This window comes from Geotrypetes seraphini, chromosome 11, assembly GCF_902459505.1.
Source record: "Geotrypetes seraphini chromosome 11, aGeoSer1.1, whole genome shotgun sequence".
Lineage (NCBI taxonomy): Eukaryota > Metazoa > Chordata > Amphibia > Gymnophiona > Dermophiidae > Geotrypetes > Geotrypetes seraphini.
In genome coordinates this window covers 29386248-29401443 of record NC_047094.1, presented here as the reverse complement: position 1 = coordinate 29401443, position 15196 = coordinate 29386248, and the positions used below count along the sequence as shown (strand labels likewise).

Here is a 15196-nt window from a genome sequence, read left to right as displayed (position 1 = left end):
TAGGCCCACAGATCAAGTCCGTTATGCAAGATGAAGATTTTAAGCAATCATTCTCAGCAGCTGAGCTTGAAGCTTGGGAGGCATTCAAGTGGTTAGTGGAAAACTTTCTGGGCAACCTAAGTCTCCTTCATACAAGGAAGGAGTTCAGAATATCCTTGACTCGTATCAGAAACTTGGCAGTCGCAAGTCATTAATAATACACTTTTTGCACTCACATCTTGACTTTTTTCGGGAAAATCTTGGTATGGTGAGTGACGAGCAAGGAGAACATTTTCACTAGGACATTCAGTAAATGGAGCATCGCTATGAAGGTTTCTGGAATGAGAATATGATGGCCAACTACTGCTGGATGTTGTGCCCTGACAATCCAGACACAACTCACAAAAAGAAATCATACTCTAAGCATTTTGGAAGAAATATTGGTTGCTAAATGACACAGTGCAGTATAATTATGCTATGCTGTGTGCTTATTTGGACTTTGGACCGAAGATACTGCAACATTTCTTTAAGTTGATGCTGTAATTCTTAAAACCCTATATGCTAAAACCCTATAAACTAACATTAGTCATAACTTTAAAAGTTTACGTGACTGAAAAAAACCTAATAACAGATCTGAAATCAGCTTGAAAAACTGATTTAGAAAAATGTGCTGTGCTGTCAGATGATGCCGTAAAAAAAATTTTTCTTGCCTTGTGTTATTTTTATAAACTTTTTATCATATCTGTTCAGATACATTTTCACCAAGCTGCTTAGCCATTTATCATTAGGCAGGTGAATCAATGCCTTTATTTTGTTGCCCTTTTCTGACTCCACTAGCTTCAACTGCATAGTTATGTTACTATTTATTAGAGAATGACACGGTGACTGTTACCCGTGGGTAACCCACCAAAATGGTTGGGGGGGGGGGAGTGCTCACTGTGGGCACGGAGACAAGGCCATTCACCGCCCCATGGAGCGGTGAATGGCCTTGTCCCCGCAGTTAAGGGAGGGAATGCATTTGGTCACTGATCACGCATGGCCCCCTCCCTCCTTCCTACCTACTGGCTGAACCTATCTCCCTCCCTCCCTCCCCCTTACCTTTACGGCGCATTAGTAAAGTAACTTGCTCAAGCCGGCCGAGCCTGCCTGCAGTCGCGTGCATCTGTGGGCGGAAGCTTCTCCTCTGACGCATCTGGAAGTTGCGTCAGAGGAGAAGCTTCCGCCCACAGATGCACGTGACTGCAGGCAGGCTCGGCCGGCTTGAGCAAGTTACTTTACTAACGCACCGTGAAGGTAAGGGGGAGTGAGGGAGATTCTCGGGCTGTGCAAGAGGTGCTGAAGGGTGGTGAGCTGGCGAGAGGGAAGGGTGTTGGTGGCAGAAGACGCTGAAGGGAAATGGGGAAGACAGAGTGGGCAGAAAACACTGAAGGGAAATGGGGAACAGAGAGTGGGGAGAAGACGCTGGAAGGGAAGAAGACAGAGATGCCAGACTAGGGGGGAGCGGAGGGAAGAAGATGGGTGCCAGACCAATTGGGGGGGGTGAAGGGAGAGGCACAGTAACAGAGCAAATGGAAGATGCAAAGAGAAGACAGACAGTGGATGGAAGGAATTGAATGAGAAGATGAGGAAAGCAGAAACCAAACAACAAAGGTAAAAAAAGAAATTTCTATTTATTTATTTATTTTTTTTGCTTTAGGATAAAGTAGTATATTAGTTGTGTTGATAAAAATTTATAAACAAAGCCCTGCCAGCTGAACATCTCTTTCTCTAGTTCAACAGCCAGAACTTTGATTTATAAGGAAGGAATAAGTTAAATATTGCAGTACTGAGGCTTGTATGGAAGCTACGAGGATAGCAGTCACGGGGAAGGGGCGGGGACAGTGGTTCTGGGGATGGGACAGTGGTCACGGGGACAAATTTTTTCCCCGTGTCATTCTCTATTTATGTCACATTAAAATGATGAGATGTATTGAACCTCATCATAAATACTATGATCACATTTCTTACCATTCAGCTCTGAATAAGCAAGAGGGGCAAGGTGTTACAAAAACATGACAGAAGAGTAACCACAAATACCAAAAGTGGCAATTTTATGAATTGTACAAAGCATAGTACTAAAACAAACATACAATATAAATATAATTAAACAGCAGCTCATTTCTATAAGATAAAAGGAATGAAAAACTGACATGGCCAAATTTTGGCACACTCCTTTGCCATAATTATTACAAGGGAATTACTACTACTAGAGTTGTATTAAATGCCATATTTTACTATTCAGTCAAATATAAATAATGGGCATTGAGCTGTAACATAACAAATAACAAAAAAGCAACATGAAATTAAAGATCACTTGTTCATTTCAGTAGGATTAAGCACAGTAGAGCCCTGGTTTATTTGTATTTTAATTTAAACTATATGGGTGAATACGAATACTCGGTACATCCCTAACTACCACTACTGCTGCTACAAAATAAATAAATTAACATACATTTCCAACTCTGAAAGGCTCCAAAAGTTCTATATCTACTCATGTCAATTTGCCACTTCTTGTTTACGTTTGTAAAAACAGTAATTCCATTAAAAATGCAAGCACAAATCCTCCCTTACCTGATGATTGGGATTCACTGCTGAGTGAAATAGTACCGACTATTGCAGGATACAAAATGAGATGTGGAGAATCATGAGCTACTCGACACAGCAAATTGCAAATGCTTTGGCGAACATATACTTCTGGATGGTTCAGTCGAGAGAAGAGCTGTGGGATAATACCTACCAGGGAAAATTTTCATTAAAAACACACTGGAATCATTAAAAGCTATTTCTATTCATGCGTTGGCCTCTTTTTTATCAAGTAAGAGCTCCAACATTCAGACAAGTATCTACAAAAATCCTGAAAACTGCCACCATTCAAATATAATTAAATATTTAAAGGCGTAGGAGCATCTGTCCCACACAAAGAATCTACTGGAATAAAACTCCTAACTAGTTTCCAAGTAAACAACAATTGAGGATGAAGCATCTCTATGCTAAACATTTTCCGTTCTGCATTTTGGTCTTTCCTCCTCTCCTCCCTTTGCATTTAAAGGAAAAGCAAGTGGGAGGGGGGGTCTAAGCAAAGCGCAGGATAAGTGATTAGACCAGCAGGAAGAGATTCTAAAATCCCAGAAGTTTCAAGTTGATTGAAAATTTGATTAATCGCTTATTCAATATTCTAAGCGATGTACAAAAAGTAAAATTACAAATTTCTGGGAGAAACAAAACAAATGAATAAGACTAACCTGACAAAAAATAAAAAACTAAACAGAAGGAAGAGATGGGGAAAGAAATGCAAATTGTTGATAGTAAATAAGACATGTAAGGCGAAAACAACAGGGAGGGTGAAAGTGGTAAACTTAAAATAAGTCAGGAAGTATGTTTCATTAGAGGCTCCTAATCTAGCTTTCTAGTTTCTTTATAATAGCACAATAAATGCATTTAAGCTGAGCATTTATACCTCTCCATGGAGCTGTAGGTGTTGTTTCAAGACCTTGTTCCAGATACTGTCTCAGTTCTCCAGCATGTTTTACAAGTAGTCTCAATAGTCTCAATGTTGCCATCACAATCACATCATCAGTGCTTTGTTTACAAGGAGTTCTTAAATGCAACCTTGGATCATCTTCATCTACAGGAACCTATAAACATGTAGTCATGACCAATTTTCACATCAAGGATTTATTATTTGAAACAAAACAGCATTTGAAAATGACAGCAAATATAGAAGACCAACAACCCAAAAGGCTGTTTTGTACAGTCATTTTGTAAACAAAACAAACTTCTAGTCTAAGTAATAAGTTCTTCAGTTTGACTGCCAAAGGATTCAGGATTTAAGTAATACCTGCAACTCAGAAAGCAAATAAAAAAGGTCTATTTTCCACAGATTGCTCTTCAGCCAAGGGGTACCAAAAAAGCAATACATCAGAACTTCCTAACAGCAAGTTATAAGAGGGCAAAGCTGAGTTGTGTTAAAATAAGTAATGCATGGAAGTCTGGACATAGGCAACACAGAAAGAGACCATCTGATCCAATCCTAGGTGTGAAAATCATCAGTAAGACTTTTAGCAGTTATCTAGGGCAGTGCTTCCCAACCCTGTCCTGGAGGACCACCAGCCAAGTCAGGTTTTCAGGATAGCCCTAATGAATATGCACGGAGCAGACTTGCATGCCCGTCATCTCCATTATATGCATCTCTCTCTCATGCATATTCATTAGGGTTATCATGAATACATGACTGGCTGGTGGTCCTCCAGGACTGGGCTGGGAACCATTGATCTAGGGCATCTTATAACAAGATTGAGCAGAAGAGGTTCAATAATCACGTTAATCTGAATGACATTATATTAATACGTAATTTGTTACCTAAATTTTTAAAAAAACAAAAACAATCAAGACATACCTGGCCAGCATTAAGTTTAAGGAAGGTAAAATATGCAGTGCATGACAGTTTGTAAAGACTGAAGATCCGGTCTACAACTTTCCTCCACAATTTGATTAGTCCCTCTGATGCAACTTCATCCAGATCTGTAAGCCATGGGCAACTGGTCAGTAACTGTCGCCAGATAACATCTACCATATCATCTTCTTCACCATCCTCACTCTCTGTGATTTGCAAGGTTATGTCTTCATCCTAATACAAGAAACAAAAAATATATAAAATGCAGAATTAGGAAAACTGCCAGATGACTCATTATAAAAGGCAGATAGCCAAATGTTGTTAAATAAGAGCACAAAATAAAAAATGCACAAAAAACAAGAATGACAATATAAAGTCCAATACAAGAGACAAAAGGCAAACCCTAAAATCAAATCTCTTGCCTAGCCTGACCATCCACCCTTATTTAACACTGATCCTTAAGCCTGCCAGAAAAACCTACCCACCTTAGTGGCTGACAAATCATCTTTGGGAAAGCTTGAGAAACTAACCAAGCTTTAATCAGTTTAAAGAATTGAACTCCTCATCCAAAAGCAATTGCAAAGCACTTGGGCTATTCAAAAGAATGCAGAAGCACAAGTTAACAGCCAACCAGTGTTTTGAGAGAACCACAAGGCTCTTTAAGGTTCATACAAGTTTAGTAAATTCACTAGATATCAAGGCTCAGCTATGCAGAGACACTAGAAAGTCAGTATTAAAGTTTTAATTCAAATTCGCACTCTACAGGAAGTCAGTGCAAGTTAAATAAAATTGAGAAAATATAATCACACTTTCTTCCCATTTAGCAACTTGGATGTGGTATTCTTGACCACATCCAAGTGAAATCTTCAGAGACCATAATCAAATAGACTTGCCTACAGGGAATACAATAATCCAGACTATGTATGAGGGTAAATCAAAAAGTAAAGGCAAAATACATTTAATAATAATAACTACTTTATTCTTTTATACCGCCATAACCAAAAGTTCTAGGCGGTTTACACAAAAAAGAGCTGGACAATCAGCGAAATACAATAATACGGTAAAAATACAAATATTTGTAAAATAGAATTTCAATAATAAAACTCACTAAGTAATAAACTTATCGAACAAAGTGGTCTTAATTAATTTCCGAAAACAGCAATAGGATAGCATAGCTTGCTGAATACATTTACCTAACCAAGATTGTTGCCTACCAGCTTGAAATGCTAGGGTCCTATCTAAGAAGGTCTTATATCTACACCCATTAATCTTTGGATAAGCAAATAAGTAGAAGTTTCTAGTTTCTTGGGATGGTCTATGCAACATAAAATGAGCAAAAAGGTAAGTTGGAGACAATCCCAATATCAGCTTAAAGCAGATACAGGAAAATTTGAATAATAATCTTGCCTCCAAAGGCAGCCAATGAAGTAAACGATAATATGGACTAATATGGTCATTCTTTTTTAAACCAAAAATCAATTGAACAGCTGTATTCTGAATTATCCTTAATTTCCTTAGAATTTTTTTGGGTGCTCCTAAATAGATGATGTTACAATAGTCTAAAATAGATAAAACTAATGCCTGCCCCAATAGTCTGAACCATAAAGGATCAAAATATTTTTTTACAGTTCTTAATTTCCACAGTGTAAAAAAGCATTTTTGTACCACTAAGTTTGTGTGTTCTGCTAATGTTAAATGTCGGTCTAGTGTGACTCCCAGAATTTTGATATATTTAATAATCGGGTAGTGACGACCATTAAGATGAAGCAATGAGTTTGTTATTTTGTTGCTGGAACTAGCCAAGAAAAGTTTGATCTTTTCCGTATTGAGTTTCAGTTTGAAATTAATTGTCCACTGTTCTATCCGAGTCACCGAAAGGGTGGTTGATCATTGAATTGATCAAGGGTGGTGATAAAGCACAGTTACTTACCGTAACAGGTGTTATCCAGGGACAGCAGGCATATATTCTCACATGTGGGTGACGTCATCTACGGAGCCCCGGCGCGGACAGCTTTTCAAGCAAACTTGATTGAAGTTTCAAGTTTGCACACTGCACCACGCATGTGCATGCCTTCTCGCCCACTAGAGGGCGCATCCCACCTCATGGTCCTCAGTTCCATAACTAGCAAGGAAGCCATCCCCGGGGAGGCGGGCGGGTTGTGAGAATATATGCCTGCTGTCCCTGGATAACACCTGTTACGGTAAGTAACTGTGCTTTATCCCAGGACAAGCAGGCATGATATTCTCACATGTGGGTGACCTCCAAGCTAACCAAAAAAGGGCAGGTGGGAGGATGGCAATTTAGGAAAACAGATTTTGCAAAACTGACTGGCCAAACCGGCCGTCACTCCTGGATAAAGTGTCCAGACAGTAATGAGAGGTGAATGTATGAACCGAAGACCAAGTGGCAGCCTTACATATGTCCTCCATCGGAGTGGATCGGAGGAAAGCTATCGAAGCTGCCATCGCTCGGACCTTGTGCCCCGTGACTCGACCCGGGGGAGGAAGGCCAGCCTGAGCATAGCAAAAGGAAATGCAAGCAGCCAACCAGTTAGACAGAGTGCGCTTGGAAACTGGATGCCCTAATCGATTGGGATCGAAGGACAAAAACAATTGAGGGACCTTCCGATGAGACCTGGTGCGTTGAAGGTAATACGCCAACGCCCTCTTACAGTCAAGCGTGTGGAGCGCCGCCTCGCCAGGATGGGAGTGGGGCTTAGGAAAGAACACAGGAAGGACAATGGACTGATTGAGGTGGAAATCAGAAACAACCTTAGGGACAAACTTAGGATGGGTGCGGAGAACCACCTTGTCATGATGGAAGACGGTGAAAGGGGGGTCCGCGACCAAGGCTTGCAACTCCCCAATCCGCCTGGCGGAGGTGAGGGCAATCAGAAACACCACCTTCCAAGTCAGAAATTTCAAGAGGGACTTGTTGAGTGGCTCAAAAGGGGGTTTCATCAGTTGAGCCAGAACCACATTCAAATTCCACACGACAGACGGAGGCTTAAGAGGGGGACAAACCCTGAGTAACCCTTTCATGAAGCGTGTCACCACGGGATGGAGAGACAGAGGGCGTCCATCCAGTGGTTGGTGGAAAGCAGAAATCGCACTAAGATGAACACGCACCGAAGTGGTTTTCAAGCCAGAGCGCGACAAATGGAATAAATAGTCCAAAACCGAGGATACCGGAACTGATACCGGATCCAGGTGAAAAGACGAACACCAGGTGGAAAACTTGGTCCATTTCTGCGCATAGCAAAGCCTCGTCGAGATCTTGCGAGAGGCTTCCAACACCTCCCTCACCGATTGAGACAGGTCCGGAGGAGTCAGGGAACAAGAAACCAAGCTGTCAGGTGCAATGACTGCAGATTGGGATGTAACATGGATCCTTGACTCTGAGACAGCAGAGAAGGAAAGACAGGCAGAGGAAGAGGCTCCCTGGCACTGAGCTGAAGTAGCAGGGAGAACCAGTGCTGACGTGGCCACCGAGGTGCTATGAGAATCATCGTGGCCGTGGACGATTTTAGATGTACTAACGTTCGCATGATCAGAGGGAACGGAGGGAATGCATACAGGAACCTCCCTTCCCAATCGAGGAGGAAGGCATCCGCTTCCAGACGATCCCGCGAGTACATCCGAGAACAATACAGTGGTAGTTTGTGTGTCTCCGGAGAGGCAAACAGATCCACCTGTGGCGTTCCCCAGCGAGCGAAAACCTCGCGCAGAACTGCTGAGTGTAGAGTCCACTCGTGCGGTTGCAGAAGTCGACTGAGTTTGTCCGCCAGACAATTCAGTTCTCCTTGGATGTAGACCGCCCGGAGGAAGATGTTCCGGGAGGCCGCCCACTCCCAAAGGCGAAGGGCCTCGGAACAGAGGGGCCAAGACCCCGTTCCCCCCTGCTTGTTCACATAGTACATTGCCACCTGATTGTCCGTGCGGACGAGGACCACCTGGTCCTGCAATATGTGAACAAAGGCTCGAAGTGCTAGGAAGATGGCCCGCAGCTCTAGCACGTTGATATGACACCGACGGTCTTCTGCCGACCACAGGCCCTGCGTGCGAAGACCGTCGAGATGGGCTCCCCACGCGTACTCCGAGGAGTCCGTGGTCAGGACCTTGCGAAAGGGAGGAGTGCGAAACAGCAGCCCCATGGACAGATTTGAAGAGTCTGTCCACCAACGCAGCGATTTCCGCAAAGGCGGAGTCACCGAAACGAGGCGAGACACCGGATCGCACTCCTGACGCCACTGGGACGCGAGGGTCCACTGAGGGATCCTCAGATGTAGCCTCGCAAACGGCGTGACGTGTACCGTCGAGGCCATATGGCCGAGCAGCATCATCATGCGCTTGGCCGACACCCTCGATAGTTGAGAGACCTGGCGGCTCATCCGTACCAAGGCTTCCAACCGCTGGGTCGGAAGGTAGGAGCGCAGGCGCACCGTGTCCAGCACCGCACCTATGAATTGAAGAGACTGAGCCGGCCTCAACTGAGACTTTGGAAAGTTTATCTCGAACCCGAGAGTTTGCAGGAAGGCAATAGACTGTCGGGTCGCTGAGATAACCCCCTCCCTGGTCGGGGCTTTGATGAGCCAATCGTCCAGGTAAGGGAACACATGGAGTCCACGTGACCTCAGGGCTGCCGCAACCACCACCATGCACTTCGTGAATACTCGTGGGGACGCGGCCAGGCCGAAGGGCAGTACCCTGTACTGGAGGTGGAGGTCCCCCACCTGGAATCGTAAAAATCTTCGGCAGGCGGGGTGCACCGGAACATGGGTGTATGCTTCCTTCAAGTCGAGGGAGCACATCCAGTCCCCTTCCTCCAAGAGAGGATACAAAACCGGGAGAGATAGCATTCGAAACTTCTCCCGGACCAGGAATTTGTTGAGCTTCCTGAGGTCCAGTATGGGGCGCAGGTCCCCAGTCTTTTTTGGGACCAAAAAGTAACGGGAGTAAAACCCCGTGCCCCACTGGTCCTTGGGGACCGGCTCGACCGCCCGAAGCTTCAAGAGGGCTTTGGCTTCGGTCAGAAGGGTCGGTAGCTGCGAACGGTTGCAAGGGACTAAACTTGGGGGACTGTCCGGTGGCGAGGACACAAAGTTGAGCGAGTAGCCCTCGGAGACGATCCGGAGCACCCAAGCGTCTGAGGTAATCCCGGTCCATGCCTCCCGGAAGGACCGAAGACGCCCCCCGATAGGAAGGGGTTCCTGTGAAAGTGCGGAGGGGAACCCGCCCCGTCCGCTCAGCCCGTCAAAAGGAAGGCGCGGGCTTAGAAGGGCCCTGCGCCGGGGCTTGGGATTGTCCCCCTCTGCCTCGCTGAGACGGACGTCTCGGAGGCGGTCTCGAGAAAGCCGGGGTCGACTTCTGAGGGTATCGGCGCGGCGGAGGCCGGAAGGGTTTCTGCGGCGGGGGCCTAGGTTTGGGGCGGACCAGGGATGCTAAAGAGCGCTCCTGCTCCGACAACCGCTTGGTCGCCGCATCCAATGACTCGTCAAATAACTCGGACCCCACACAAGGCAAGTCTGCAAGACGTTCCTGCAGGTTTGGGTCCATGTCGAGGGTGCGAAGCCAGGCCAAGCGGCGCATGGCCACTGCGAAGGCCGACACCCTCGAAACCAGCTCAAAGGCGTCGTACACTGCATGGAATAGGTACAACCGCAATTGAGACAGGTTGGACATAAACTTATCGAATCCTGCTCTTTGGGAGTCCGGTAACGAGTTTCGATATTGAGGAAGGTCCTTCACCATACCACGCAAATAGGAGGAAAAGGTGAAGGCGTAATTTAGAACCCTGGTGGCCATCAGGGAATTTGAATAGAGGCGACGGCCAAACTTGTCCAGGGTCCGCCCCTCCCTGCCGGGTGGAACCGCCGCAGAGACCCGTGAGGGCTGTGATTTTTTAAGAGCAGACTCCACCAGAAGAGACTGGTGGGAGAGCTGCGCCTTATCGAACCCTTTAGGGGGAATCGTCCTATACTTCGATTCCATTTTTGAAGGCACAGACGTGACTGTAAGAGGGTTTGACAAGTTCTTCAGCCAGGTTTGCAGAAGGACACTGTTGAGAGGGAGTCTAGGCACCTCTCTAGGAGGAGTGGGAAGGTCCTGTTCCTCCAAAAATTCTTTGGAATACCGAGAACCTACCATTAGGTCAATCCCCAGGGCTTGGGCCATGTCCTGAACGAAGGATGAAAATGAGGACGGCCTAGCCTGGGGAGACGGGGTTCTCGACCGCCCCACCGAGGAGAGGGGGGAGGCCTCATGAGAATAATGAGGATCCCTAACAGATCCCGAATCCCAGGATCCCCTCTCCAGGGCCCTCGAGGGGGAAGGGGAAATTATCCTCCTCGCAGAACCCTTGGGCGAGGACCCCGGGGTCCGTGGGACACTCTCCCATTTCCTCGGCGAGGCGGCCCGGGAGGACTTCCCACGAGGTGAGCGGAGGAGCCTCGGGTTGTCGAGGCGCAACTCCGACACCTGCAGCGCCTCGCCCCCGAACGACGAGGAACGATCGTGCCGAGGCGAGCCTCGGGCCCGCTTAGACTTCCTCGATCGGCGCCTCGTCCGAGGTCGCGTCGAGGGCGAGGCGTCCTGGGAAGACCCGGAGGAAGAGGAGGAAAGACGGCGCACTCTGCGCAACTTTTCTTTGGGCCTTACACTCCGCTCAGGAGGTTCCCCCGAGGTCGAGGTCAGGGGCGGGGCCGAGACCGAGGTGAACGGGGCCACAGTACCCGAGACCGAGGTCGCCGAGGCCGGGGCTCCCGCGGTCGAGGGAGCCGAGGCCGGGGCCTCCGAGACCGAAGGCGCCCCGGCCGAGGTCGAGGCCGCCGGAACCGCAGCACGTTGCAACACTTCCAGGGCTCCCGACAGCTCCGATGAGATCAGAGCTCGGAGGAGGTCCTGGAAGGCTGGAATCCCCACGAAGGTGGGGAGTACCGAGTCCGGGGCACACTCCCTGGAGGGCGACCTCGGTCTCGAGTATTCCCTCGGGGTGTGCGGAGTCGAGGTCCGATGCGGGGCCGGGGTCGACCCACCCGCCTTGGCCTGACTTGAGGATGGCTTTTTTGCTGAAGGGGATGGAACAGAGGACTTACCCGAAGCTGGCTTCACTGACGACGCCTTCGAGGAAGAGGGCCGAGGTGAGGCCGAGGCCCCCGAGGACGCCGAGGCCGAGGTCAAGGCCGGGGCCGGAGCCGAGGCCGACGTCGAGGCCTTAGGCGGCGCGTCGACGGCGAACAATTCCGCCATTCTGGCCTTACGGCGACGGAGGGCCCTGTTTTGGAAGGTAGCACAGCGATCACACGACTCTGTCGGATGTTCGGGCCCAAGACAGACAATGCACCACCGGTGAGGGTCAGTGATGGAAAGCAACCTCTCACACCGGCTGCACTTTTTGAATCCCGTAACAGGACGGGACATCCACGAAGAAAAAGAAGAAGGCCGGGAACGTACCGACGTCCCGCGGCCACGGCTTCCGGGAGCCCCCGGAGCCCAACGAAAAACGAAATACTTTTTTTTTTTTTTTTTTGAAAAGAACCGAAAAGAAAAACAGCACCGCGAACTAATTCGATGGAGAAAACAAACTAAAACGCGGCAGCTAGAAGGCAAAACACTGGAGCTCAGATCCACAGGGCTTTCTTGCTCCGCGGAAAAAATTGAACTGAGGACCACGAGGTGGGATGCGCCCTCTAGTGGGCGAGAAGGCATGCACATGCGTGGTGCAGTGTGCAAACTTGAAACTTCAATCAAGTTTGCTTGAAAAGCTGTCCGCGCCGGGGCTCCGTAGATGACGTCACCCACATGTGAGAATATCATGCCTGCTTGTCCTGGGATAATAGGGTTTGAGGAGTTCCAAGAAAGTGGGATAAAGGGAGGGAGGATGCCGTGTAGGATTTTGACAGGCGCATTTAAAGTGGACCTTGGCGATTATAGGAAGCCAGTGAAGCTTGGACAGGAGCGGAGAGACATGGTCAAATTTGCTTTTTAAGAAGATAAGCTTAGCCATGGCATTCTGAATCCGCTGAAGTCTGTGAAGGTTTTTTTAGTTAGGCTTAAGTAGATAGAGTTGCAATAATCCAATCTGGAAACGATGATGGATTGGACAAGGACGGAAAAGTGTTTTTGATGGAAACAGGATCTTACTTTCCTCAGCATGTGGAGGCTGAAAAAGCATTTTTTTACTAAGTAATTGAGGTGGTTGTTGAAGGACAATGTAGAATCAATGATGATGCCCAGGACCTTGCTTGAGAACTCAAGCTGCAGAGTGGAGCCAGAGGGCAGTGGGATGGAGGTGGGTAGTTGGTCTTGTTTTGGGCCGAGCCAAAATAGTTTTGTTTTGGACTTGTTCAGTTTCATTTGCACAGTGTGGGCCCAGGATTGGAGGTTCATTAAAGCCATTTTCCATTGAAAAAGTACACTTGTAAATGTGGGCGGAGGGAGGGAGGGAGGAATAAGTTATACTAAAGGTTTGATCATTAGAAAGGAGTATTTGTATTTATATGATATTTTTGATAAAATAGTAGTGGGAAGGGAGTAAATTTATGTATTTAAGAATATAATAGAAAGAAATTCAAGTGATGTATTCAATGTCAAATGTTTTATCTGTACACTTGATGTAAGATGAAAAAATGAATAAAGAATTTAAAAAAAAAAAAACCAGCTCTCAGGTGAACAGACCCTGAGCTTTAGATGTGGTAAGAGTGGATAGTGTAGCTGGTTTTAAGAAAGGTTTGGACAAGTTCCTGGAGGAAAAGTCCATATCTGTTATTGAGAAAGACATGGGGGAAGCCACTGCTTGCCCTGTATTGGTAGCATGGAATATCGCTACACCTTGGGTTTTGGCCAGGTATTAGTGACCTGGATTAGCCACTGTGAGAATGGGCTATTGGGCTTGATGGACCATTGGTCTGATCAAGTAAGGCTATTCTTATGTTCTTATGACAAAAAAGGCTGACTACACAGCTACTACAAGACCATTGGCCTGCAAGCAGCAGCCTGCCCACTTCCTTTCCCCGGCAGAATAACCCCAAGAAGGGGACCTCCAGGCACCAAAGCCATGTAGAAAAGGACGGACAGACAAATATATCCAAAAATAATAAAATGAAGCAAAGCAGATCTTAACACACCTTCTCAGTTCTGACGAAGGAGCTATTCTCCACTAGTGAAGGGGAGGAGTTGAAAGATATGAGCGATATCCTTCTGCAAAGTTCACGACTAAAGAAGGACAGTAGCTTCAGTACAGAATCCTCCTGTCCTTGCAACAGAATGTTATTTGTACTCTAACATCTGTCACAAGACACTGAACACTCTTCAGTCCTCCTCTTATGCCTTTGTCTTTTCAGCTGTCTGATCTTATTCTGCAGCAATCTGAACCATTCTAAATAATGGCCTAGCTTTAAAGGCACTGCATACTCACAATCATTCCAGAGTATAGAGTGAATGAAACAGAAGGTTTCAACTGAAAATCGAATCTGCAGCCACAATTTGTTTGGTTTTGGCCAAATCTGAAGTGGAAACTGTCGCATCCCACCTCTCCATTTCATCCTGCCCAGGTCAGCCTCCCCACCAACTCCACCTTCCATAGCCTACCTTTGAAAATCCCTGGTGTTCTCATGACCTCTTTGGAGCAGGAGCTATCTTGACTTACTCTTGCCCCTGCTGGCTTTGTAGTCAAAATAGCTGCCATGGATGGTTGCAGCAGCCATTTTGAGACTGGAACTGGCATGGCCAGAAGCAATTCCCAGTTGCTCACGTACATGATGGTTCCAATCTCAACATGACTTCTGCAAGTGCCTGTAGGAAGTCACAGCAGCCATTTTGACTATGGAGCTGGCAGAAGCAGAAATGACTCAGCACTGCTCCTGCACCAAAAAGGCCATTAGACCACCAAGGCTTTTCAAATGTAGGCCCAGGAAGGGCCTGCAGGTAGGTGTGCACGTGTGTGGGGGTTAGGTTTGCAGTGGTAGCACAAAGCGGTCACAGGGGTTGGGGTTGAGTATGGGGGAGAGTTTCAGTTGAAAATGTACTTGCATTTTTGGCTGAATCTGATGGACAGCAAAATCCAGATTTTGGATCAGTTTGGTACCAAAGCCGAAGAAATTTGATTGGCTTCTAACCCAAAGCCGTTATGTTCACAAACTTGGCCAGTGTTTCATCTACTGAGAGGACAATTATGTCTAAACTACAAATGCAAATTCTTTTTGATCAGACAATGCATGAAATACAAAAGGCAGCAGCTTTGTAATTGTTAGAAAATCATCAACTGGTCAGATTTTAAACTATTCCAAGGCAGCCAGATTTTACTTGCCTGAATTCCTGCTGGTCTGCACATTGCTTGCCCAAGGATACCATAAATCTTTTCTTTGTCTTCTTCCGAAACACTGTCTGGGAGCAAGTTCTGAACTTCAGTTTTCTCATCAGGAAGCAAACGGACTCCTTCTCCTTGACTATAGGATTTCAAAAGAAGCTATTTTTATAAAACTTATTAAATGATAAACCTAAGTGATGTTTAGATCTATGGGTTTTTAGAGAAACAGTCTTTAAAAGTTATTTTCTTAAATGATCACTTACCTAGCATTATCAACCACTTTTCTGCCCCATCTGTATGCCCAGCTAGCCAATGCTGCCCAAGACTTAGCCACTTCAGGAGCCTGCACAGAAGACAAGTGGTACAGCTGGCCCAAAATGAAATCAGGTTCGCCAACACCAATGCTTACTGATGGAGAGATAATGCAGTGCATCATCATTAACAAAGCAAACTCAGGCAAGAAAACATGGAGAAAAATA

The 15196-nt window shown here is 46.5% G+C and overlaps 1 protein-coding gene across 2 annotated transcripts in view; it reads right to left on the bottom strand.

The window, feature by feature from the left end:
* The window catches only part of SMG1 (SMG1 nonsense mediated mRNA decay associated PI3K related kinase), a 257696-nt gene that overhangs the window by 107287 nt on the left and 135213 nt on the right, over nucleotides 1–15196 (bottom strand). For both annotated transcript variants that reach the window (XM_033962915.1, XM_033962916.1), the window contains 5 exons: nucleotides 14981–15125; nucleotides 14718–14856; nucleotides 4415–4645; nucleotides 3476–3653; nucleotides 2590–2751 (listed from right to left, as the gene is read on the bottom strand). In XM_033962915.1, the coding sequence (XP_033818806.1) occupies nucleotides 2590–2751; nucleotides 3476–3653; nucleotides 4415–4645; nucleotides 14718–14856; nucleotides 14981–15125 (855 nt within the window). The remainder of the gene's footprint in view (nucleotides 1–2589; nucleotides 2752–3475; nucleotides 3654–4414; nucleotides 4646–14717; nucleotides 14857–14980; nucleotides 15126–15196) is intronic.